The following is a 27,332-nucleotide window of genomic DNA, read 5'->3' on the forward strand; positions in this document are numbered from 1 at the left end:
TGATGACAAATGTGAGTAATGTGTAATAAAAACAAAAACAGAGGTGAAAGCCAGAGTGATGCAACGTTGACGTACTCAACCAACAAACAATATATCTGAATCCAATGGTTTCATAAGTAAATGATAAACCATATTCCAGGACATCCAGTGTATTAACCACTTCCAGTCCGGACACTTTTACCCCCTTCCTGTCCAGGCCAATTTTCAGCTTTCAGTGCTATCACACTTTGAATGACAATTGCGCGGTCATGCAACACTGTACCCATATGAATTTTTTAGCATTTTTTGAGACAGATAAAGCTTTATTTTGGTGGTATTTATTCACCACAGGGATTTTTATTTTTTTTTGCTATGTAAATTAAAAAGTCCAAACATTTTGAAAAAAAAAGTGTTTTTCTTATAAAATTTTCCAAATAAATAGTATTTCATCATAAATCTTGACCAAAATGTATTCCTTTATATTTTTAGTTAAAAAAAAACCCTGAATTAGTTTATAACCAAAAATTTTTTTTAAACATTTTTTTTTTACATTTTTGTTTTTATTTTTTTTTCATATTTTTTATTTTTTTTTACATACCGTCACCCTAGCAGTACAGTGTCATCATGGTGACACTGTACTACTTGTGGGGGGTGATGAATATATATATATATATATATATATTTTTTTTTTTTTACACGGATTGCTTTTACACCCATAAAGGATGTAAAAGCAATAATTTCTCCTCTCTAGCTGCATTCTTGCAGCCATTGAGAACTACTGAGTGAGCTGTGATTGGTCACAGCTTGTCACATGGTACTAGGCTGTTGTGAATAGCCTTGTACCATGTGACCTCTGTGATCATTTACAGATTTCACATGTAGTAAGCAATGATGTCACAAGTGACATCTTGCTTACTACTGGTGTGTATTGGCCAATCAGTGATCACATGATTGGGACCGCGTACAGAGGTCCCGTCCAATGATCGGTGTTCCACTGTGTCCGGAGGAGCGCGCACAAGCAGGGTGCGGGGAGGCCGTTTATGAACGGCCACCCGACCCTGCACTGCCACCGTCCGACCGTTTATATGCAGCGGCCGGATGGGAGGTGGTTAATGTGCTACTAAAAGACTGGCACAAGTCACATACTAGTAATGAATAATGGGAGCGGCTTACTGAGATAATGACATGGCTGTAGAGAGTCCAGACGGCAAGCTCAATGGATGGAAGAAGGGCAGCAGATGGTAAAATGTAAATTCCAAAGGAACCAGGAAGATCTGGAGATCATGCACCGGAAGTGGCGTCACGGCGTGCCAGAAGTGACCTCAGTGAGCCGCAGGAGAGCCAGTGGCAGCTACCATGACACCCTCAACTGGAATTGGACTTGGCCAAACAAATCCTGGTTACCATGATGACTCGTTTCGCACAAATCAATGCTTTGTCACAGTCAATTAGTAACCGGGGTAAAGAGGAATATAAATGCTCAGCATAAAATTGGGGCAGAACCCAGGAGGGGAAAGCGGTTTTTGTTTTTATTTTTTTATTACTTCTGCGATAATAGCCTGCCTGTTCACTGTCTGCAGTAAAATGCATTCTGATCCGTTTTAATTATATTAGATATGACAACACAACCTCTGTGACTGTGGGCTTCAGTATCTAAAGTGTAATAATGCATGTAACAACAAAACCATTGTCTGCATGCTGTGTAATATCTTGATTTGGCACGAAGAGAAATAAATGATTCTTCTATTGCAGTGAAAACAAAGCAAGACACTTGATCACAAGACTGTATACTCTGATGAATGTCCGGTTTTTGTGTTTGGTTGGTTTGGACTTTTCATAAATTCCATGATTTAACCCATTTGATAAAGGTAGCTGGGAAGCAGACTAAAGGCTTTTCTAGTCATTCAGTGTCAATAGAGATATCCCAGCATACCGTATGCTGCTTGGATTAGAAAGTACTGCATGCAATAGAGGATTCACATTATAAAACAATTTGCTGTGAGAAAACATTAAAATTTGCAACATTTATATTTTTATAATGTACCCTTAAATAAATAACATACAATTTACACCTGACGGGTATAGACAAGAAATATTTTCTAGCTGGAGGACTGTATGATTTGTTACATAAGTAAAATACATAAGACTTTTTTTTTATGCATGAATTCTCAAGGATGAATCCTGACAGAGTTTTACTAAAATAAACTTTGTTTAAAAACTGCAATGGAGTTTAACCAAGGTCAGTGCACGTAGCACATGAATGGTATGTCTCTGAACTCATTAAATAGTAGAGGCTTGGCTGCTATTTGCAGTATTGCTGCAGCTAATTTGTTGTCCTTTCTACAGTCCAGTGACTTTTATGAAGCTTTTGGAATTTTTCAGAAACTAATAAGTTTACATAGCAGAGCAAAACAATCATAAAATGCTGCACTGCTTACCTTTTAAATGTCATCTAGTTCAATGAAAAAAAAACAAGTGCATGGTTTAATTTCTTATGTTTGGCCTTTTCATAGTGCAATGCCATCCAAGGTATTTTTTGTTTTGGATTTACTGGGGGCAGTTTAGAACCTTTTGTCAAGTTTTTACATTTGTCTGGGGCACTACTATACATTTCCTCTTAAATGGAATGGAGCAGGATCCCCAAAGGGGAACACGGCAGTAAAAACAGAGGATTTACAGAGGATACCTTAATAAACAATGGAGTTTGGAAGTAAGGAAAAATCTCCCAAACAGTGATCCTGACAACCGTAAAACATTACAGTGGCAAGCGTTTTAATTAAAGTAGACTACATCGGTATTCAGGGCCCCAGGAATCGCAGCACTCATGCCGGTTGGGAAGGGGTTAAGTCACTGAGGTGTATGCTATACACAGTAAAGCCCGTCATACATAGATTGAAATTCAGCAGGGCCTGACCGAATTTTGATTCATGTATGGGCACTGTGGTCATACAGAAGTCAATCGGTAGATCCTGTACAACCACCCCGGCGGATTTTCCCCACTTGATCAGCACTGTAGTCTATAGCCTGCAACACTGACCAGTGTATTCTGACTGTGGGGAAGTCTCTCCGCTTTCAGAATACAATAGCTCAGCAGGGAGAATTTCCGCATCTACATTAAGTGTGTAAATGGCGGAATCGAGTCCAATTTATTTTTTTTTCATTCATCCCGCTGGTTGAATGAAAAAAAAAAAACGTATCTATGGGCTGCTTGTTATACTCACTGTAGAACATAAAGGGTTAATTCTCCGCATTGTGTATAAAGCATGCTTGTTATACTCGCTGTAGAACATAAGGGGTTAATTCTCCGCATTGTGTGTAAAGCATGCTTGTTATACTCACTGTAGAACATAAGAGGTTAATCTTCCGCATTGTGTAAAAAGGTTGTTTGGTCCTGTCTTCTCTGATCCTCCCCTTCTTCCACAGTCCCCCAATCTATCTGCTGATAGTACAGAGCTCTAGGAGGCACTCTGCACATAGTTTGGTGTGTATTGCTAGAGAGGTTTGTTTTTTTTTTTTTTTTTGGAAGGTGCATGTGATCAGCCCAGGGCCAATCAGCACTGTCCAGACAGAGGGTCAGGGGTCATGCAGCCTCATAGGACAGTCAGAAGAGATTGAAAACTCCTCCTATAAAATAAGTGTTTTGCCAAACACTGATAGAAGTCATAAGATTGCTATATCTCCTAGATTGTAAGCTCGAAAGAGCAGGGCCCTCGATCCCCTCATGTTTCGCATTGTATTGGTATTGTTCTGTCACATGTTCTGTCCCCCTTTGTAATGTACAGCGCTGAGCGAACTATTGGGGCTTTTTTTAAATACTGTATAATAATAATAATATACTGCTGATGAGAAAAGGTATTTAGCGTTTTATATTTACTAAAATAATTGCATTTCCATGTTCTGTGCACTGTGGGAGACCAGATATAGTGAATGTAAGGTCCTGGGTTTAGTAACACTTTAACTCCTTATAAGCCAGCGAATGTTTAAAACTGCCGAAGTTCCACATTAGGTGGTTATGCATATTAGACCATGTACATGTTCACACATTCTAGTGTTATGGTATGTGAGAAAAAGGTCTTGCTGCTGTATTTTAATGCAGTTTCCAGCAAAATGTGTATTAAATGACATTCAAAGGTGTTACTGGACCCTCTGAAACATTATTTTGAATACATTGTATTGCAAGTAGTATGTTACTCTAATAATGGTGAGAAAAGGCCAATATCATAGGTAGACAAAGACCATTATAATCCTTAAAGTGGTTGTAAAAGTTGAAGGTTTTTTGCCTTCATGCATTCTGTATGCAGCAGTGCCCCCGACCCCCCTAATACTTACATGAGTCTCATCGTGATCCATGTACGACAGCCTTGGCTGTCCCGGGTCTCTGCCTCCTCATTGGCTGAGAACACAAGCGGGAGCCATTGGTTTTCAATCACAGCCAGTCAGCCAATGAAGAGAGAGGGGGGGGGGGCAAGTGAATGGACACACTGAGCAGGGTGCCCCCATAGCAAGCTGTGGGACACCCAACAGGAGGGAGAGGCGAGGAGAGCTTGTGGGGGACCTGGGAAGAGGAGGATACATGCTGCTCTGTCAGAGCAGGTAAATATAACATGTTTGTTATTTTCCCAAAAAGGATAACCTTTAGAATTGCTTAACCGCCTCCCACCCGCCATATAAGGAAATGACAGACGGGAGGTGGTTCTCTCATTCTAGGAGGATGTCATATGACGTCCTCCCACTTTTAGCCGCGCATGCGCACCCCCGGGAGCGCGCAGCGCTGCGATCGGTGGTGTGCTGTGTCCCTCGGGAAGAGGGATGACTTCGGCTCGGTCATGTGATCAGCTGTGTCCAAACACAGCTGATCGCATGTAAAAAAGGAAATGCCTGTTATCTGCATTCCTCTCCTTACGAGCTGTCACGCTGACAGCTTGTGAGGAGAGGAGAGCCGGTAATTGGCATTCCTCAGAGGGGACATCTACACTGATCATCAGGGCACTGATGATCAGTGTAGCCCCATCAGTGCCACCTGTCCGTGTCCCATCAGTGCACATCAATGCCACATATCAGTACCCATCTGAGCTGCCTTTTAATGCCAACTATCAGTGCCAGTCAGTGCCGCCTGAGTGCTGCCAGTCAGTGCCACCTATCAGTGCCATATATGAGTACTGCCTGTCAGTGATGTCTGTCAATGCCCACCAGTGATGCCTTTCAGTGTAGCCTCATTATCGCACACCAGTGAAGGAGAAAAATTACTCATTTACAAAATTTTATAACAGAAACTAAGAAAACAACTTTTTTTCTTTAAATGTTCAGTTTTTGGTTTGTTTAGCAAAAAAAAAAAACCCCAGTGGTGATTAAATACCACCAAAAGAAAGCTCTATCTGTCAAAAAAATAATAAACATTTCATGTGGGTACAGTGTTGCATGACTGCGCAATTGCCATTTAAAGTGCGACAGCGCTGAAAGCTGAAAATTGGCCTGGGCAGGAAGGGGATGAAAGTGCCGGTAGGCAAGTGGTTAAAGAGATTGCAGAGACAGCCAGTGAGTAGTTTCCTACACTATCAAAAGGCAGTGAGAAACGGAAAGTAATGACCAGGAACGTGTCTGGTAGAACTCACAGTGGAATCAGAAGACTAGGTTCTGAGAATCAACACCTTCAAACAAAGCTTAACAGCAGTGGAAATAGGCAGGTCTCTCTGAGCTAACAAAGAGAAGACTCAATCTGCAGGTTTGGGTGGCAGTAAGAAAGCCATTAAAATAGCAATGTAAGAAAAAGAGGCTTTCCTGGTTCACACAGAACTACTGAAGACTGGAGAATTTTGTTAGGGACTGATGAAATTAAATTGGATATCTTCTTCAGTTCATCGCACAGAGCTTTTGTATGCTGTTAAGTAGGCAGTGGTTCTGCAGTGTGTGACACTCAGTTGTCAAACATGGAGAACAATGTGTAAGGGGACTGTTTTGCCAAAGCTGAAAAAAGTTTTAACTTTATATACACTTTACATACGTGACGTTAAAGGCATTTTTTTTCTTTAAATAAAATGTTATACTTAACTGCTATGTGTAGTGGTTTTGCACAGAGCAGCTCCAATCCTCGTTTTCTCAAGTACCCTCTCGGCGCTCCTGGCCCCTCCCTCCTGCCAAGTGTCCCCAGAGCAAGCTGCTTGCTCTGGGGGCACCCAAGCAGGCTCACTCCCGAGCCACTGCTCTGCATGTCCTCTCACACATAGAGCCACAGCTCGACCCCCCCCCCCTCTGTCTCCTAATTGGCTCACTGACGGCTGAGAAAGCAGCGGGAGCCATTGGCTCCCATTGCTATCAATCAAATGGGGAGGGAGAGTTCCTGGAGAGCAGATGCTCTCGTGCACTTCACTAGATCGTGATGGGGCTTGAGTAAGTATTGGGGGGGGCTGGAGGCATAGCTGCACGCTGAAGGTTTTTTACCTTCATGTGTAGAATATGTGAAGGTAAAAAATCTTGAGCCTTTACAACCACTTTAAGGTTTAAATTACTTTTGTACTTAATGTGGCAGGAAAAGCTCACGACTATTCACTAAATTGTTCTCCCCATTCTCCTCCTACTTATACTGCATCCCTCATATAAAAGATCTGTCCAGTGATCCTGCAGCTCCAGCACCCCCATGTAAGACGGCACTTGACAATGGCTGTGAATTCCATCTTTAGACTCCCATGGCCTAGCCATTGTCAATACTCGCTCCTTTCCCCGGCAGCAGTTGCTCACTTACACACTGAAGCTGCAGAATCACGTGACTGGAGCTGATTAAAAATAGGTAAGTACAAAAATCATTTTTTAAATGTTGGGGGTAAGTAAGATAGGTAGGATGGGGGGGGGGGGGCACATTTATTTAGGAATAGTTAGTATTTGCCTTATAGAGTTTAGTAATAACCTTATTTTCCACTTCAAATATTTACAGCAACAATGAATGTTTTTTTTTTTTGCATTTTGTCGTAACTACATTTTACCACTTATGTACTGTAGTTCTGGCATGTAACCAGACTGTGACAGCTTAGCTTTGGGAAAAAATCAGCCATTTCCATATTACCCATATTCTGTGTTGACATTGTCTTGTTAACCTCTAAGTTTACTTCTGGTGGGTTTTTTTTTCCTTTTCTGACCTTTGCGACAAAAAACCTACACAATCGGACATACACCATTTCTTTTCCAATACGGAGCACTACAACACACAATAGCGAGTTGCCATGCATTGTATAGTGTGCTACAGTGCATATGTATTGGCAATGTGTTGCAATATGCTGTTAACACACATGGTGTGCTGTTATGGTTACATAGTACACAACTGATAGGAGTCACTGGGAGTCAACAGGCCCTAAAGGTCCAAATGGAAATCATGTTCACGTGTGTTGCATTGGCAGGGGAGTGTCTATTTTGCTTAAAGGCCAAGTGCAGCCAAAACCACTAACAGAACAATCAGCACAAAGGACCTAACTTAGTGAGATGTATCCCTTGTGCTGATTCTTCTTCTGTCAGTGGTAATCTTCCTTTGTCCTGCCCACTAACCCCCTCCGCTACCATAATCTTCCAATGTGGCAGGGATTAAAGTGTTACTAAACCCAGGACCCTGCATTCACTCTATCTGGTCTCCCTCAGTACACACAACATGGAAGTGCAATTATTTTAGTAAATATAAACTGCTAAATACCTTTTCTCATCAGCAGTTAGAGTAGTCTTGTGACTTCTATCAGTGTTCAGCAAAGCACTGGTTGTAGGAGTTTTCTTTCTGCTCTAGGAGGATGCAAAACCCCTGACCTCTGTCTGGACAGTGCGGATTGACCCTGTGCTGATCACATGCCCTCTCCCAAGAAAAAAAAAACCTCTGTAGCAATACACACTAAACTGAGCATGTGCAGAATGGCTACGGTTCAGTCTGTCTTATGAGGAGATAAGACATGGACATTTGAACAAGAGGAGAAGCAGAGAAGACTGGATCGAACTGCCTTTTTACACAATGCAGAGAATTAACCCCTTAGGTTCCACAGTGAGTATAACAAGCATGCTTTACTGCATATACAGACTGATTTTACTGTTGTGGGTTTAGTAACACTTTAATACAACTAACAGGTTGTCACCATCCTCAAGAGAAGCTCACTATGCCCAGGCCTTTTCCTTCCAGCTGCTCCATTCATAGAAGCCGTAGTGTAGCTTTCATGAAGGAAACACGATCTATGAATGGAGGGGGTGAAACTACCAATCATACTCCCTTCCTCCAGTCATAGGTCACATTCCATTCATAGAAATGAGAATGGAGCATAAGGGCAGGCATACACTGTGAAATTCGTTACATAGGTGGTCTGGACAGCCCTTTCCCACCCATCATCCAGAGTTTTTGGCTGAACAGCGGCTGCATTGACTCAGTTACACTCGGTGTAGTGGTAGAGTCATCCATCCGCACTGTATAGCACAGGGCAGTGTATGGCCAGCCTTAGCCCACAACACGAGTTGGGAGGACAGTATATTTTTCTATACTTGCAGTTCCTGTACAATCCCCATTGGAAGAAAAAAATTGTTTGTGCAAGAACTATGACACGAGCTTGGGGATAGTAGATAGGGCTCCATGGGGAGTGTTTACTTTTGGAGGAAGGAGTGCTGTATACAGTTGCTTTGGATACTAGCATTGTTTCATGCACCTTGGTCATACAAGAGATGTAGCAACGAAGAATAGCAAATTGTTGTAGCTGGTCACTGCAGGTGATTGTTGGAGGGTAGGGTAGAGATAACTGAAGGATGTTCTCTGATTGGAAGAGCAGCGATCTTCCCTGTCATTGCCGGGATTCACTAGTCGGCATGTTGAGAGTTTAAAATCAGATCAGCCTGCTCTTAAAATGGCAAGTGATGATCATCTTGTGTGCATTGACAGGAGCTCTTCTGTCACCAATAACATCATCGCTGGTTAGAGCAGGCTGACCTGAAAGTAAAATGTTAGCATGTTGGCAGGTCGTGTATCAGGTGTGGCAGGCTTGATCGCTGCTCCTCTGTCACTGCTCACAGCACTTGGTATCTCACATTTTCTCACAGTGCCTTTTAAGCATTACCTGGCTTTGCATTTGATTGATAAATGTTCCTGAACTTGTTTTCAACAATTACATTAGTTATTGTGCTGACATGTTGGCATTAGAGCTTGCCCAGTAGGCAGAGGGCTATTCGAATATTCGGTACTGCAGGGCATACTATGTCAAGTGATCTAAAATCCATACTGCTACTGGCCCAGTAAGATTTTTGGAGCCCTGTGATGATACGACAGAGTAGAAGAAAACGCACATCTTTCTGCAAGAACAATATCAGTAGACATTTCATGGTGGGGTACCTTTTCTGCATAGGGGAGGGAGCATCGGAGCTGTGTTTGTGTTGTGCCCTGATATCAGATTTAATATATTGGGGCTTACTAGTCCTTAGACGTGGCAGCTGCATTTGTTTTCTGTTTTTAGGCTTTTTTTTTCCCCCCTTTTGCACCTGGTGATACTGCCAGTAACGCAAGTCTGTCCTAGGGATTGACCTGTCCTGACTGTACGGTATCTGTGGAGGGACAGCACTGGCATCCTAGGACAGGTCTACAGAACACATCTCTCCCTTCTCTATAACGTAGGGGGGAGGTGTTTTGTTCTAAGAGAGATACTGTTCCTGTCTCACAGCGGGCAGAGCGCATAAGATTTCTGGCAGGATCAACAACCACCGGCAGTAGCTGAGGGTAAGATAAGTTTATTAACTTTTTTTTTTTTTCCATTTTCTGGAAGTTTTTTTACAGTGTGTTGGCATGTTGGAGAGGCCAAAATGACAAGTGGACTCTGAATAGGTATCTGTAGGTCTCTAGTGTTCAGGGTTTGCCAAGGATAGAGGACTTGTGGCACTGGGCATCAGATCTCAGTGGTATACATCTGCAGAGGGGGAGGATGGGATCTGTTGGTTCAGGACAATGGGGCAAAATGTCTGAAAATGCATTTTTTTGTCCATACAACTGCCGCTCACTGGATATTTTCTCTTTTTTTGTGGGGTTTTTTGCATGTTTAAAAACTCATTTTAAGCTTGAAGATTGCCAGAGACCCTAGAGAATAAAATAGTGATGGTTCCAATTTTTCATGTCACATGATATTTCTGCAAAGGTCTACGAAATGCAAAATTTCAGTAAAAAATACACTTAAGTTAATTTTAGAGCACATAAAAGCAATCAATTACTAAATTTTTTTGCTAAAATATAAAATTTGAGGTTGCACCAAGTAAATAGATATCCAACATGTCAAACCTTAAATTTGCCTGCGCTTTTGAAATGGCAACAAACTTCAGTACCCTATATTTTCTATAGGCCACCGTTTTAAAGCCCCTTATAGGTCATCAGTATAGCGTTATGGAGGAGGTCTGGTGCTAGAATTATTGCTCTCATTCTGGCGTGCGTGGTGATATGTAACGTGTATCGCAATCAACCTCTTTATATGCGTAGGCGCCCCAGCGCGTGCTTTTACGTTTGTATGTGGGGGGGCCTCTATTTTCTTTTTGAGGGGATGTTATGTGCTTGGGTGTAACGTTAATTTTTTACAATAAAAAAAAATTATTTTTTTGTTCCATTATATGATTTTTAGTGGTAGGTTCTCTTTATTGAGACATCCAGGGTTTAGACCCCCAATGTCTCCAACTGAATGTAATGCAGTGTATATCACACTGCATTACATTCTATCCCGGCCTCAGTGGCTAGGAAATTTGTGAACTGGGACCTGGAAGTGATGTCCTAATGTCACTTTCGGGTCAGGATAAGGAGGGGAGCTGCCAGTACATGCTGAACCAGTCCCTGGCCCGCAGATGAGAAAGCAGAGCACATGAGACTTAGCGGGCAGGGGAGGTTCTCATGGGAAGATGTGGAGGCTGACACTGTAGTGGGCTATGGGAAAGCAATCGGGCAGTAGCACAGCCGCCTGAATGCTTTCACCTGACAGATGAGCCCGCAGCAGGGCTAAAGGTTGAAAAAAACTACCTGCCCAGCACCTGGAACTACATGTTCTGGGGCGTTGGGCGAAACAAATTCAACCTCCCTGCTAAATCCATTGAGTTGCTGCCATGTGATTGGCTGATTAGCTATTTGTGTTACCAAGCAATTGAACAAGTGTACCTAATAAAGTGGCCGGTGAGTGTAGCAGGTGTACTTTCATGGGATGTTCACATTGATGTTTTTGTAGGTGTTTATCAGTGATCAACTTTTTCCAGTTCTCGGCAGGAATGGGGCTGCCAAATTGTGTAGAAACCCCAACTCTATCCAACATTTTTGTTTCTTCTTATTTTTATACCTTAGAGGTGTTAGGAAAGGTATTGAACCTCTTTTAGTCTGTGTATCCATTGAGGAGATTTCACTTCACTTCCTGTTGGGAAAAACCCAGCAGTTCCTTACGAGTCGATCCATTCACTCATCTGATGGAAGGCATTTCCTCAGCATGTAGAACTTCGAGTATTCCCAGCAGAAAAGAATTAGCATATTAATCATGTTCTGAGTAGATAATTAAGGTTGTGATTGTTGAACATGCATCTTGTTGAGACAGGTTTTTAACTGAACTTGTGACACTTTCTGGGATTGTGCTTTTAGCATGGCATTGCAAGTTGCTACTAGTTGACCTTTGGATTACCTAGTATAAAGCCCCATTACTGCAAAACATGTTTTCCACCTCCCTCTAACCCATCTGACTCATCCTCTTACCTTGTGAAGCCACATATGGTCACCTAAAGCCCTCCTCCAGGTCATCACTGCCCCCATTTCCGTGTGCTAGGGGACCACAAATCCAGTGGTGCAATAGGGTCCAAGTTTGACGATCCCCTTCATTGGTCCTCTTCCGAGTCCGGAGAGGTCCCTAACTGAATGGCATACCCATAAACAGGTGAAACAGCGCTGCAGCCACCTCTTCCATCCACAGCTCCGGATGTGTTGCACAGGCAAAGACGTTTTCGACTGTCAACCTTCAGCAGTGTAGAGTCCACAGGAAAAGCCGGCACTTCGATATGTCAGCAAAAAAATGGTTATCCTTTATTTGAAAATCGTGCGGTACAGTCACATTACTTTTGCACTATCTTCAAATAAAGGATAACCATTTTTTACTGACATATCGAAGTGCCGACTTTTCCTGTGGATTGTACCTGGCTGATAGACATCCAACAGCAAGAATCCATGTTACTGGCATGGACACCCAAAAAAGGACCTAAGCAAGAAAGTGAAAAAGAAAAGTCGGGGCTCACATGACCCTGACTCAACCATGTGAGCTCCGGAATGTCTTACCCCCTTCATGACCAGGCCATTTTTTGCTATCTAGCATTTTGCTATTTTAACTTGTAATTGTACAGTCATGCAACACTGTACCCAAATGAAATTTATATAATTTTTCTCACATAAACAGAGCTTTTTTGGTGGTATTCGATCACCATTTGGTTTGTTTTTTTGTGATGGAAAAGGAAAAAAGAAAACATTTTGAAAAAAATGACATTCTGCTATAAAATATATCCAATAAAAAGAAATTATATCAAATTTCTTTGTAAATTTAGACCAAAATGTATTCTGCTACATGTCTTTGGTTCGCCAAAACGAATGTCTCTACTGAAAGATATCCCCGTCTATTCCTGTTCTGGGGGCAACCCAGAATATGGATTTTCTTTCACATTTGGTGATCATGGTAAACAGGACAAATATAGAGGATGATTCTCCCAAATGTTGTCACAGACAGCAATAAAAATGGTATTCTAATCCCTCCCAACTCTATGCAAAGTAGTGATGTCTTTAGTTCTACTTTACGGTAAGTTATTTATAATAAGCCTTTAGATTTTTTTTTTTTTTTTTCTGATCCATTGATCAGATAGAGGGAGGGGTTGTCAGGAGGTGAAATTTATCCTGGAGAGGGGCTTTAAATAGGAGGAAATATGCTTCCATTAGAGTTGAAATATCTACCTAAATGAGACATGAAATGTTTCAAGAATAATAATCCCAGTTTACTTCCATTAGAACGGTTTGTACTGTTACTTATCAGCAGAAAAAAAGAAGATTGCAAAGTATTTGACATAATTTCCTGTCATATAACCAGTTTGGCTGGCAGAACAAAACAGTGAAATCTAAACAGTGCTAATTGTGTATTGTATCATAGTGTGGTTTCCTTGATGTCATGTCACCATATGTTTTAGTTTTATAAATAGATTGTGGCATGCATTTACTCTCTAATAGCTTGTCCAGGCTATTGAGTAATGCAGTGATTTTGTTTTTTTTCTTTTTCCTTTTATAAAAATCATTCTTTCTAAAAGAACATATTCATGGACTTCAGTGGTGTTCGTGTTCATGAAAAAACTGGTTGACCGTTATGGAGCTCTTGAACTTTTATAGTATGGGTTAAAAAATTAAACTGCGTCAAAATTTGTGTTCCTTTTTTTAAGCATTACAGGAGCAGTTTAATAAAATTGCCTCGGTAATATTGTGTAATCTCATTATTCAAATGTCCACCAAATGATAAGAACTCTACCACAGTAGATCTGATAGCATATCTCCAGTGGTTCATCATATAATCAGTTCCAATGTGCCATATTCCTTCACCATACGAAACAAGAAAAACTCCCAGTGAGATTACACAATATTACTTGGCGTGGCAATTTTTTTTTTATGTTTTGAGGGTTTACTGCAGGCCTTGAAATTTCCACTTGCCTGCTTGCATTGGCAAGTGGAAATTATGGTGGGGCGAGTGTGTCCCCAGGGCCGTCTTGCTGAGCAGGCTCGGAACTCAGGGCTGGCTCTGTCACTCGCACTGGGAGCCGTCAGACTGCTCAGTAGTTGAGCAAAGTGAAAACAAAGGAAGGAGTGTGTGCTGTGCTCTCTGCCTCCCCCTAGAGTGCAGTACCCAGATCTGTGAGTGAAGGTAACGAACTACTGCAACTTTTTATAGGGGTGTGTGTGTGTGTGTATGTACATGTATCTGTGTGTGTGTTTTGTGTATGCACGTACATGTGTCTGCGTGTGTGTGTGTATGTATGTAGATGTGTCTGTGCGTGTGTATTTCTGCGTATGTACATGTATGTGTGTCTGTACATGTGTCTGTGCGTGTGTGTGTGTGTATATATATATATATATATATATGTATGTATGTATGTGTGCGTGTGTGTATGTGTACATGTGTCTCTGTGCATGTGTGTACATGTTTCTGTGTTTGTGTGTGTACAGGTGTGTGTGTGTGTGTGTGTGTGTATGTACATATGTCTGTATGTAAACCTACATGTATGGGTGGTTTGGACAGGTTCAGGATTATGTGGTTATTATGGGTGATAGAGTATGGGACATTTGAGGTAGTGCTGGGTTGGATAGTAGGTAGGATATGCTTGGTAGAGTTATGGTTTTGTGAGTGAAAGATTATTGGGGGTTCTGGTTGTATGCGGTGCATGTTCTAAGTATGATGGAGTGTTTAGGGAGACATTGGAGACCCTGATGTAATGTGGGGGGACTCTGGGGACACTGATGTAATGTGTGGGGACTCTGGGGACCCTGATGTAATGTGGATAACATTTAACAGTGTCATTTCATGAAATAATTTACGAGGGCGGAATTAGTGGCAAGGCAGGGTAGGGGTTCGGTGGGGCAACTGGTGGCGAGTAACTCTTAAGGCCCGGCTAGTAGCTCAGGACTTGAAATTTTAAGCCCTGGTTTACTGTATATCTATGTCTTTTGCAAGTGGCTAAAATATTATTTTTGTATGTATATATTTTTTGGGTATCACAGACTCGTACATATTGATTCATTACAAGAGCAGGGCCAATCCCGTGTGTCACACAGTTTTACCTTTTTTTTTTTTTTTTTTTTTTAAATGGTTGAACTAGATGGACTTTTGTCTTTTCTCAGCCAGACTAACTATGTAACTATCACTGCCAGAGCTCCCGCTGCCAATCCCTGTTGGATTGGCGGCTTGACAAACCCTTCTTTTCACACAGTGGCTTTGTGATTCAGTAGTTTGCATTGTAACCCGCTGTGCTGAAAGAATAAATTACTGCATGCAGTGGTGTGAACTGACATTGTTGTCTTGGCTTGCACTGCTACTGCATTTTGCAAAGCTGCCCAACACAGTCCCAGTGCTCCTGGTGAGAACAAGCCCTTAAAGTGGATTTTCACCCTCTGTACAGACTTCCCTCCTACCCTCTCCTTCTCCCCTCCTCTAAAAAAAAAAAAAAAAAAAAAAAAAAAAAAAACACAAAAAACTATGCAATTCATGTAGTTTAGTGAAAAACGTGTGTGTGTCCCCCCATATGTACATCACTCTCCTGGGCAAATGATGTGCACAGTGCTCGCCGTTCCTCCTGGGATATGCATGCCACATTGCATTCATTTAAAAAAGGAGGAAGGAGGCACAAGAAACATGTCTGTTCGGGACTGAGTGGTGACAAAAGACAAGGGGATCTCAGCAGGACAACACTGGATCTTCTGGGTGGGTGAGTATCTTAAATGTGCAAAATGGACCATCTTGTAAACTGAACTAAAAAAAAAAAAATTTGCGGGGGGGGAGGCAATTATCACTATACAGGATTTATATAGTGCCAGCAGTTTGCTCAGCACTTTACAGTATAACAGGAGACAATACAGCAACAATACAAGAGGGTTAGGAGGGCCTGATCCTGGGAGCTTACAATCTAAGAGGCAATTGCAGTAGAATTCAGCTTTCATTTGACTTTAAAAAGTTAGTTTGGGCCATGCTGGACATATGGACTGTGCTGACCAATCAGAAGCCAATCTAACCCATACTGTCATCCCTGCAAGGAGAGGAGAAAAGCAATGAGGATTTCAGATCCCCAGACCGGTGAAGCAGCTTTCTCTCCTTTCCTACAGCTGAGAATATGGAGCATCTGCCTCCAGGTATACACAGGGGTGTGGAAATTTTTTAAAAAACTACTTGTCCAGGGACTGAATTGGTGTCCCAATCTACTTGTTCCTAATAGAAATCTACTTGTTCAGAGCAAAAAAAAAAGTTTTAACCCAAACTGTATTTAAATGTGAGGTGCTTTTAGGAATGTCTGGGGCTTTTAAAAACAAAAGGGGCTTTCTAGCAACATAAACATTTAATATTTTTACCATCGCACTGCTTATCTCCTACTCGACCTCTCTGCCTGTCTCCAGCACTGCACCCAGGGACTAGCAGGGAGGAGAGAGACCTTGCAGTGTAATGAGCACCGATTGGCTGCTCGTCAGGAAAAGGGAGTGTCGGTCTTATGCTTTATCCCTTTTGCTGCAAGAGACGTTTTTGCGTTTTTTGCACACGTTTAAAAAATCATTTTAGGCCTCAAGATTACACAAAACCCCCAACATTATATATTTTCTGAAAGCAGAGACTCTAGAAAATAAAATGGTAGTTTAAATTTTTCACGTCACACGATATTACCACAAAGGTCTAGGAAACACAAAATGTCATTAAAAAATAATTTATTGCTTTTTTGTGCCCTAAAATTAACATAATGTTTTGCTAAAAAGACGAGATTGCACCGAGTAACTACCCAACATTTGCGTGCGCTCATGAAATGGCGACAAACTTTAGTACCCTATATTTGCTATAGGCAATGCTTATAGGTCATCAGTTTAGCATTACAGAGGAGCTCTGGTTCCAGAATTATAGCTTTCATTCTGGTTTGCACGATGATATATAAAATGTATCATAATCAACGTTTTAATGCATGTTTGTTTGCATGTGCAAATATGTGGGGGTCGGGTGCCTCAAATCTTTTTTGGGGGAGTTATGTGCTTGGGAGGGGGGGTTTATGTACTTGGGTGAGACTTTCATTTTTTTTTTTTCTTTTGGGGTGTCACTTTTTTTTTCATCACATAGGGGCCAAAAAGTTCCCTATGTGATGATTTTTGATGACAGGTTCTCTTTGTTGAGACATTCACCATGGATGTGTCCCTTGTACTCCACTGTCATAACATCACTTCCGGGACAGGAAGGGTAGGGGATGTGTCTGCTCTCCTCCTTCCCCTCTAGCCGCCCGCACCCACTGAACCAGTCCCGGACCTGCAGATTGTCAAGTGTAGCCAGGGAGACATAGTGGGCAGGGGGGAGGTTTGCGGGGTTGGGGGGTGGAGGCTGGCACTATAGTGGGCTGTATGGAAGCAGGCGGCAGGTGATATAAATTGAACATCCCTGTATACATCCCCACACGCCCTTCTATCCCACATTCCTGTTCAAATCGCATGTTATTCTTTGTGGTACAACTTGCGTCCATATATTTTGTATTGACGCAGATCGCACCGCAAAATATCAGTACTCGTTGTCAGCAAGTACTTCACCGAAAGTATCGGTACTCGTACTTGCTGATCAAAAAAGTATAGCGGCGCATCCCTACTTGTATCATAGTGTAGTAGCCTCTCCTACACCGTATGCAGCGCTGTATTCCATGGCAGTACTTCAGTCTGCTGACTGTACAAAATAATCTGTAAGAATGCTTTTTAGCCTTCTGGAGAAGCTTTGTAACTTTTATCAATAAATACAAGACTCCTGATTGGCAGGTGGATGAAGTCCTGATTTCCACATGGGCCAATCAGAGAAAACCTTGTGTTCAGTGACAAAAATACAAGGCTTTTCCTGAATGGCAAAGAAGCATTCGGGCCGACTCAATTTTATGCCAACAGCAGATGGTAAGTTGCTTGTGCTGCTTCGGGGCACTGCGCCAATCCTGTATATAGCTAATGCTACTACAATGTGATGCAGCACACACATCAATTGCATAGTAATGTAATGGAAATAGTTCATTTAGAGCAGCTTAGGCCAAACAAACTATGGTATATAAAGTCAAATGAAAGCTGGAATTCCACTGTAACCTTACCAGTTATTACCGGAATAGCTTGTCCGAAATAACAAATGCTTCAACAATGTACTATGGCCAACAGACGTTTTGAACTGTGATGTATTATAGATCTGAATGGATGGTGACACTTTCCCACCTTTATTTTTTTTCTGTAATTGTTATTATTACATTGATCTTGACCAGACTGATCTTGCTATATTTAGAAAGAAAATATGGATTCCTGCCCAACAATAGGAATGCCTAACAGTTGCTGTGGGTGGAGAGCTGGAGAATTGACTTTTGTCAGGCATTGTTCTCATACTCTTGATTTTCAGATTGCAATGCAAAGCATTCGTATGTTCATAACGACTCTTATTGTGCCGCACTCATGTGTTCTTAACCTCTTTTCATGGCTTTAAACAGATTTCATTTTATAGACTTGCCACAACACAAATTAGCTTTGTTCTGTGCTATTACTGAGTCACTGAGACTAAAAAAAAATTCCTGAACATTAATCTGAAAAATCTCAGCAATGCTCTGAATTATTTTCTGTGCTTTCATAATTGTGATATGTGTACTTCATATATTGCTTTACTGCCACTGAATACTTGGGGATAATACCATGTTTATTTTGAGTTCGAAAGCTGTACAATCTTCTATTTTAAAGTGCACAGTATGGCCGTATTTATTAATGCCACATTTACTATTCCAGGCCAACTGGGTAAGGAGTAAAGTAAACAGTGACAGGGGAAAATAATTATTTGATCTCCCTGCAGATTTTGTAATTTTGCCCACTTACAAAGAAATGGAGGGTCTATATAATTTAAAATACACCCATGGTAAAAATTAGAGACAGAATATCAATCAAAAATCCAGAATAAACACATGATACAAATATTATACATTGAGTTGCCGTTCATTGAGTAAAGTTCTGTGCCTTGAAAAAGTATTCATACCCCTTGAAATGTTTCACATTTTCTCATAGATATAAGGTCTGGGATTAAAAATCCCATTTCAGTCTTTGCAGATGACACCAAGCTGTGCAGTAGAATAACGTCCTTACAGGATGTCCCCAATTTACAAGCTGACCTCAATGCACTGTTTAATTGGGCAACTATGTGGCAAGTGAAGTTTAATGTTGATAAGTATAAGGTTATGCACTTGGGGGCTAAGAATATGTATGCATCATACATACTAGGGGGAGTACAACTGGAATCAATGGTGGAGAAGGATCTGGGAGTTCTGTTAGATCACAAGCTTAATAATGGCATGCAATGCCAAGCTGCAGTTTCTAAAGCGAGCAAAATCCTCTTGTTTTAAAAGAGGTATAGACTCCAGAGAGAGAGATGTCATTCTACCCCTGTACAAATCATTAGTAATACCTCATCTGGAATATGCAGTTCAGTTTTGGGCACCAATTCACAAAAAGAACATTGGGGAACTGGAGAAAGTACAGAGAAGGGCCACCAAACTGACAAGAGGCATGGAGGAGCTCAGCTATGAGGAAAGATTAGAGGAACTGAATTTATTCTCTCTTGAGAAGAGGAGATTAAGGGGGATATGATCAACATGTATAAATACATTAGTGGTTCATATAGTGAACTCGGTGTAGAGTTATTCACCCTGAGGTCATCACAGAGGACAAGGCGGCACTCTTTACGTCTGGAGGAAAAGAAATTTAATCTCCAAACATGGAAAGGTTTCTTCATAGTGAGAGCTGTGAAAATGTGGAATAGACTCCCTCAAGAGTTGTTTCTGGCCAGCTCAGTGGATTGCTTTATAAAATGCCTGGATTCTTTCTCGAATACACAGATTATAACTGGATACTAACATTTTAAAAAAATTTATTTTATTGGAATATTATGTGATAGACCAAGACAAAGTGGTGCATAATTGTGAAGTGGAAGTAAAATGATAAATGGGTTTTCAAAATTGTTTACAAATAAATATCTGAAGAATGTGGCGTGCATTTGTATTCAGCCCCCTTTACTCTGATACACCTAACTAAAATCTAGTGGAACCAATTGCCTTCAGAAGTCACCTAATTAGTAAATAGAGTTCACCTGTGCGCAATTTAATCTCCATATAAATACAGCTGTTCTGTGAAGCTCTCAGAGGTTTGTTAGAGAACATTAGTGAACAAACAGCATCATGAAGGCCAAGGAACACACCAGACAGATCAGAGATAAAGTTGTGGAGAAGTTTAAAGCAGGGTTAGGTTATAAAAAAATATCCCAATCTTTGAATAGCTCATGGAGCACTGTGCAATCCATCATCCAAAAATGGAAGAAGTATGGCACAACTGCAAACCTACCAAGACATGGTCGTCCACCTAAACTGACAGGCCAGGCAAGGAGAGCATTAATCAGAGAAGCAGCCAAGAGGCCCATGGTAACTCTGGAGGAGCTGCAGAGATCCACAGATCAGGTGGGTGAATCTGTCCACAGGACAACTATTAGTCATGCACTCCACAAATCTGGCCTTTATGGAAGAGTGGCGAGAACAAAAAGCCATTGTTGAAAGAAAGCCATAAGAAGTCCCGTTTGCAGTTTGCGAGAAGTCATGTGGAATGCACCGCAAAAATGTGGAAGAAGGTGTTCTGGTCAGATGGGACCAAAATCGAACTTTTTGGTCTAAAAGCAAAACGCTATGTGTGACAGAGAGCTAACACTGCATATCACCCTGAATGCACCATTCCCACTGTGAAACATGGTGGTGGCAGCAGCATCATGTTGTGGGGATGCTTTTCTTCAGCAGGGACAGGGAAGCTGGTCAGAGTTGATGGGAAGATGGATGGGGCTAAATACAGGGCAATCTTAGAAGGTAACCTGTTAGAGTCTGCAAAAGACTTGAGACTGGGGTGTAGGTTCACCTTCCAGCAGGACAACCACCCTAAATATACAGCCAGAGCTACAATGGAATGGTTTAGATCAGGGGTCCTCAAACTTTTTAAATGGGGCCGGTTCACGGACCTTCACACTGTTGGGTAGGGCTATAGTTTGAAAAAAATATGAATAAATTCCTATGCACACTGCACGTATCTTATTTGTAGTGCAAAAAGCAGGAAAGAAACAATACAATATTTAAAATGTACTGGACACCGCAATGCACTGTACACTGTAACGCACTGGACAGACCGCGAACGATGGTTCTACAAAGTATTGACTGAGGGGGGCTGAATACAAATGCATGCCACACTTTTCAGATGTTTTATTTGTAACACATTTTGAAAACCATTTATCATTTTTCGTCCACTTCACAATTATGTGCCACTTTGTGTTGGTCTATCACATAAAATCCCAATAATATATATTTTTGGTTGTAACATGACAAATGTGGAAAATTTCAAGGGGTGTGAATACTTTTTCAAGGCACTGTAAGTATTTAATCCTCTACCAACCAACGATAATTTTGGCTCCCACAGACTGGCTATGTGCTCATTTGACACACTAGTCCTGTCAATTTAAGAAGGTGCTCCTACCAATAGCTCGTTATGTGTATAAAAGACACCTGTTCACAGAATCTTTCTTCCATTTAAACCTCACCACCATAGGCAAGACCAAAGAGCTGTCAAAGGACATCAGGGACAAGATTGTAGACCTGCACCAGGCTGCATCAGCAAGAAGCTTGGTGAGAAGGAGAGAACTGTTGGAGCGATTATTTGCAAATGGAAGAAATACAAAATAACCCACAGTTTCCCTCAGTCTGGAGCACAATGCAAGATTTCACCTCATGGGGTAAGGATGATCATGAGAAAAGTGAGGGATCAGCGCAGAACTACACAGGACGAGCTTGTGAATGATCTCAAGGCAATTGGGACCACAGTCGCCAAACAAACCATTGATAACACTACGCCGCCATGGATTGAAATCCTGTAGTGCCCATAAGGTCCCCTTCCTCAAGAAAGCACATGTACGTCTTTTGGGGAAGAAAAATGCTGACTATGACCCTAAGAACACCATTCCTACGGTCAAGCACGAAGGTGGAAACATTGTTTTCGGGCTGTTTCTCTGCTAAAGGTACAGACCAACTTTACCACATTGAGGGGCCAATGGACTAGGCCATGTATTGTAAAATCTCGGATGAGAACGTCTTCCCTCAGCTAGGACACTGAAGAAGGATCGTGGATGGGTTTTCTAGTATGACAATGACCCAAAACATAGCACCAAGGCAACAAAGGAGTGGCTCATGAAGTAGCACATTAAGGCCAGTCTCCAGACCTTAATCCTATAGAAATTTATGGAGGCAGCTGAAACTTCAAGTTGCCAAGCAACAGTTAAGAAACCATAAGGATTTAGAGAAGATCTGTAAAGAAAAGTGGGCCAAAATCCCTCCTGAGATGTGTGCAAACCTGGTAACCAGCTACAAGAAACGGCTTATCTCTGTTATGTTTTGCTTTGGGATCAAATACTTATATTACTCACTGAACTGCTACTCAATTTATAGCATTTGTATCATATGTTTTTTTTCTGGATTTTTGGTTGATATTCTTTCTTTTTCATTTAAAATATACCCATGATAAAAATAATAGACCCTACATTTCTTTGTAAGTGGGCGAACTTACAAAATCTGCAGAGGATCAATTAATAATTTTCCCTGCTGTATCTTCTGTAATACATTTTACTGTCAAATGTCAGTCTCTCCCTTTCATCAGGACAGTGTCTCTTAAGGAACTCTAATGGAACCATTTATGCTTGACAGGCTTTGCATAAAGGGTAGTCTATCCCACCTGCTTGCACCCATTCACCTACCGCACAGTTATCAGCACCCTGACCCACCTTTTCATCACCAGATCAAGAGACCAGCACCCTTATGTTTCTATCTTTTTCAAGTGTTTTGTGCTGCAAGATCTCCTCTTTAGTGTACAGTGCATTCTGTTGACCAGTGTGCAGTGCATTGCAGTGTCCAGTGTATTAGAGTACAGTGTGTTAGTGTTCCATCTTTTGGACTCAAAGCACACTTTACCTGAAAATAGGATATTGGTGAAAAGCAATATGTAGTCTACAGCAGTCTTTCTCCCCCCCCCCCCTTTTTTTATTTTTAACATGGAGGAACCCTTGAAATAGCTTTTAAGTCTTTAGTGAACCCCTGTCAATGATTACTACAGCTACAGTTTACTGAGCATGTGTAAAACAGAGTTTCTCAACCAGGGTTCCTCCAGAGGTTGCTAGGGGTTCCTTGAGCAATCACCAATTTCTGCCTTTCGGGTAAGTTCCCACTGACACCATTGATCTTTTTAGCAATCTGTAATTCTTCTCAATGACCACAAATGTAAGGAGCATTCTTACACTTGACTATCACACCAATGTATCATGAATTGTAGATATAGCCACTTTTAGCAGGGGTTCCCTGAGACCGGAAAGTTATGTCAAGGGTTCCTCTGCGTTGAAAAGGTTGAGAGAGGCTGGTGTAAACGGTACATTGAGACGTAAGAATGAATAAAAGCAAAACAGATATTACATACTTTGACACCCATTGCTGCCCTATGCAATAAAATGATTTGCTATTGGTGGTCAGTGAAATGCTTAGATTAGTGGTCATTGTGAAGAATGCCCCTTACATTGGTGCTCAGTGAAATCTCCCTTAGATTTGGGAAATTCTCCCTTAGACTGGTGGTCACTGAGAAGAATGCTGCTTTCATTGGTGGACATTGAAACGTTCCTTTAGATTGGTGGTTGGTGGGAAAAATGCCCCTTGCATTGTTGCTCAGTGAAATTCACTCATAGATTGGAGGTCCTTGTGAGGAATGCGCCTTAAATTGGTGGTCTGTGGGAAGAATGCTCCTTACATTGATGGTCTGTGGGAAGAATGCTCCTTAAATTGGTGGTCTTTTGGAAGAATGCCCTTTGCATTGGTGGTCTGTTGGAAGAATGCCCCTTACGTTGGTGGTCAGTGAAATTCTCCTTTAGATTGCTGGTCATTGTGCAGAATGCTCCTTACATTGATGGTCTGTGGAAGAATGCTCCTTACATTGGTGCTCATTGAAATTCTCCCTTTACATTGGTGATCAGTTAAATTCTCTCTTAGATTGGTGGTCTTTGGGAAGAATGCCTCTTGCATTGGTGGTCTTTGGGAAGAATGCCTCTTGCATTGGTGGTCAGTGAAATGTTTCCTTAGATTGGTCTGTGGGAAGAATGCCCCTTACATGCTCTTTACAGATAATGTTGCCCCTTGGAAGACATCCCATCGGATAAAACGCATAGGGTAGAGCCTAGTGGTGACGTTATGTCTGCCCAGAGAGCCAGTTGGCACTTGTGATATGCTCTTGTTTCTTTGCGGTTAGTGAGTACATGCTAATTTTATAATAAACTACACAATCTGCTTCCCTTGTTTCCTTACTGGTATGGGTGGTGGTGTTTGCCATTAGTGTGAGGTACGTCTGGTGGTTATCTGTGGAGTACTTCTGGAGAAGAAGGCTAAGCTACTGCTCACAATAACGGGTTGAATGCGGTGACCATCCATCCATCTGGGGTTTTTTCCCCCCGAGAGCACTGTTAGACCTCCTTCGTGCTGGGGTCTGAATGTTTGGTAAGCTGCTGCATGACCATAAGTTGGCTGGTGCACTTTTATCGGTGGACTTCGTGACACCTAATTCTTAGTGGACTTCAGTATTACATATTTACATGTTTGAATGTATTTTGTGATTTCAATGTATGCACATTGGTTAATTTGTTTTGAATGACAGGGCAACACATATTTTAGGTTTTATGCTTACATTTGTGGTCAGTGAAATACTCCCTTAGATTGGTGGTCTGTAGGAAGAGTGCTCCTTGCATTGGTGGTAAGTGAAATTCTCCCTTAGATTGATCAGTGTGAAGAATGCACCTTTTACAGATAGCTTGAAAAAACATTGGCATAGTTAGTTACTTATGAGAGTCAGAAATTGTTCATTACTTAAGGGAACCGTTGTCAACCTGTGGAGGAATCTTAATGTTCCACAGAACCCTGGATGAGAAGGGCTGATCTAGAATCTGTAGTCTGTGTGTATAATCCTACATTTAAAACCTCAGAACCATCTTAAATGCACAGTTTTTATCTGCAGTGTTCTGGAATTTACTTTACAAATGCCGAAGCCTATGGCTATCTTTGACCAATTTGTGCTGTACATTGTTTCCTTTTTTTTCGAGTCAATAACACTTTACCAGTCTTGGATCTCAGATCTGTCATTAGATATTTGTTTACTGTCCTAAATTTAGAGAGCAGGGAGTGGTTTTCAAGGCTTTTCTGGAAACCTTTCATTAATGTTGGCTTGTTTTTTTTTTATCTCTTTGCAGGAGCTGGGGAGTCAGGGAAAAGCACAATTGTCAAACAAATGAAGTAAGTCTCACTTTTTGTTTCTCTCAAGTCCTAATGCACACTGTATGTTTTTACAGCTGTTTTTTGTCTTTTGGCTTTTTTTTTCTACAGCCAGTAAACTCCCCAGCATGTTATCCTATGTGTCCATGCGCACATAGGCTTTAATCTGCGTTTTTTGGCTGGGGAAAAAAAAAAACAGAACTAGTAGGTTTCGAGAGGAGTTTTTTAGCTGTAAAAATGCTCTAGTGCTGGTAAATGCGGAAAATTGTGGCAAACCAACAAAACTTTTATTTTTTATGTGTAAAATACGCAAATGCGGAAAAACACAGCTAAACACTAATGCTAAAATGCTGAAAAACTCGCATTTATAACGCAACTTTACACATCTAACGCTACCAGCGTTATTAAAATGCCCATTGTGCATGGAGCCTAAATTTCTGATTCGTTCATTAGAATATTGTATAAACAATCTAGCATCTCTTTTTTTTTTTTTTTTTCTTTTCTTACTTTGACTTCCTTTTTGATTTCAAGTTGTAAGCCCCATAATGGCATTTGCTATTAATATATGTATTTACAGTTCTTTATAGGAAATGCATGTGGTCATGTCCCTCCCCTGTTAATTGGATTAATTACTGTACCTTCAGTTAGAGAGCTAGCAATCTACACACCCTGTGCACGTTTTCTTTACCTTTTTGATTGGCAGCTCCATAGTTGGATGATTGCTACCACTAATTTTCATTTGTATTGGGGATCACAGTAGTAGCAATGCAGTTTGATCAATTAAAAGGGCATCACATGCAGTCTACAATTCTTCTAAAACCCATTCTTTACAGCTTCTGTTATGGTTATTTCATGATGCAGTAGTAGTAATTTTGAATGAATTAGGAAACATTAATATCCTGTCATTAGCATTGGTGACAGCTAATATTAATGTGGTTACAGCATCAATGTTAAGTGGTGACAGCACGGCGCTCTGTATTCTGCGTCATACTATGTTCCCTGAATGCAGAGCAATCACTGCACATGCGCAGGTGACGTCATCGGCTATTGCTGATATAAATATCTCCTAATCGATACACGTTTAGGAAATATTCATTGGGCCTACAGGTAAGCCTGATTGTAAGCTTACCTGTAGGTACAACTTAAACAATAGCTTTTACTACCACTTTTCAGATATATTGTTAGCTATTAGTTGGGTATGCTTTTAACCATTGAGAGCACAGCTTTGGTAAAGTCCTCTAAATTGTACTGCTAATGCCTTCCAATACTGTAAGGGTACTTTCAGAAGAACATATCAATCAGATTCTTCAGTCAGTCAGATTTCTCAGTTTTTCAGGCAGATCTGAAAGGAAGCATTAATGTTAGTTTATGGGCAGGGCAGATGTAAACAGATGTTTGCAGTGTGGCGGATTGGATGTAAATGGATACACATTTGTTTATATCCAGTTGTCTATAGACATAACATGGGTCCTTTTGGCTCTGACATCTGTATCCATTCAGTTTGTTTTCAAATGTGACATTTGTTTCATTCCTTCTGCTCTGATTCTGCAGGAGATCTGCTCACAAATCCCCTACTTATCAGAATAGACACAAACTGTTTGAAGGGGGCCTTAAAGCGTATCTCTGGTCAACATTTAGGCCTCGTGCACACGAAGCATTAAGAATGCTGCTTTTAGGGGTGCCTGGCGGGGTTTTTTTTTTTTTTTACATTTTAAATGCTTCTCTGTGTTTGCTTAACCTCTAAACGCCAGTGCCTCCTGGCCCTTTAAGGGGTTTCAAATGCTGGGAGGTGGGGCAGAGTTTTAGGGTCATGTGACCGCTGTGATTTTTCTGTCACGGCGGTCACATGATCGGAAAAGGTCCTGATCGCAAGGGGAGATCAGGACCTTTCCGTGAGACATTGACAAGTACTGGGAGCGTGCAGGGCGCACACTCTCAGCGCGTGTTTTCAAATGGTACGCAAATATGCGGCCGCTCAGCGTCAAGGTCCAGCCGCCGAGAGGCCGCATATTACATACAGTCGGTGGTCCATGCACACATTGGCGTTTAGAGGCAGAAAAAACTCACTGCCAGCACATCCAGGAGCAGCAGCTCCTGCCCATTAATGCTAGTCGTGTCAGTTGCCTGAGCGTTAATTTCAGTGGACAGGGTAAATTATTATTCTGGCCAATTAAATGTATTCAAGCCCAAGCATTGGTGTGTCTAGCAAAGACATTTTTTACTGGATATGTTTTATAGCACAAAGTCAAAAATATGTTTTGTTT

General features: G+C 41.3%; 1 protein-coding gene across 1 annotated transcript in view; it reads left to right on the forward strand.

The window, feature by feature from the left end:
* Window positions 1-27,332, forward strand: part of LOC149472955 (guanine nucleotide-binding protein G(i) subunit alpha-1) — a 129,628-nt gene that overhangs the window by 40,959 nt on the left and 61,337 nt on the right. Inside the window, exon 2 of the mRNA XM_089685824.1 lies at window positions 25,047-25,089. Coding sequence (XP_089541950.1) covers window positions 25,047-25,089 — 43 coding nt within the window. The remainder of the gene's footprint in view (window positions 1-25,046; window positions 25,090-27,332) is intronic.

Source organism: Staurois parvus, unplaced genomic scaffold (genome assembly GCF_062004578.1).
Source record: "Staurois parvus isolate SC_StPar_1 unplaced genomic scaffold, SC_StPar_1.0 ptg000019l, whole genome shotgun sequence".
Classification (NCBI taxonomy): domain Eukaryota; kingdom Metazoa; phylum Chordata; class Amphibia; order Anura; family Ranidae; genus Staurois; species Staurois parvus.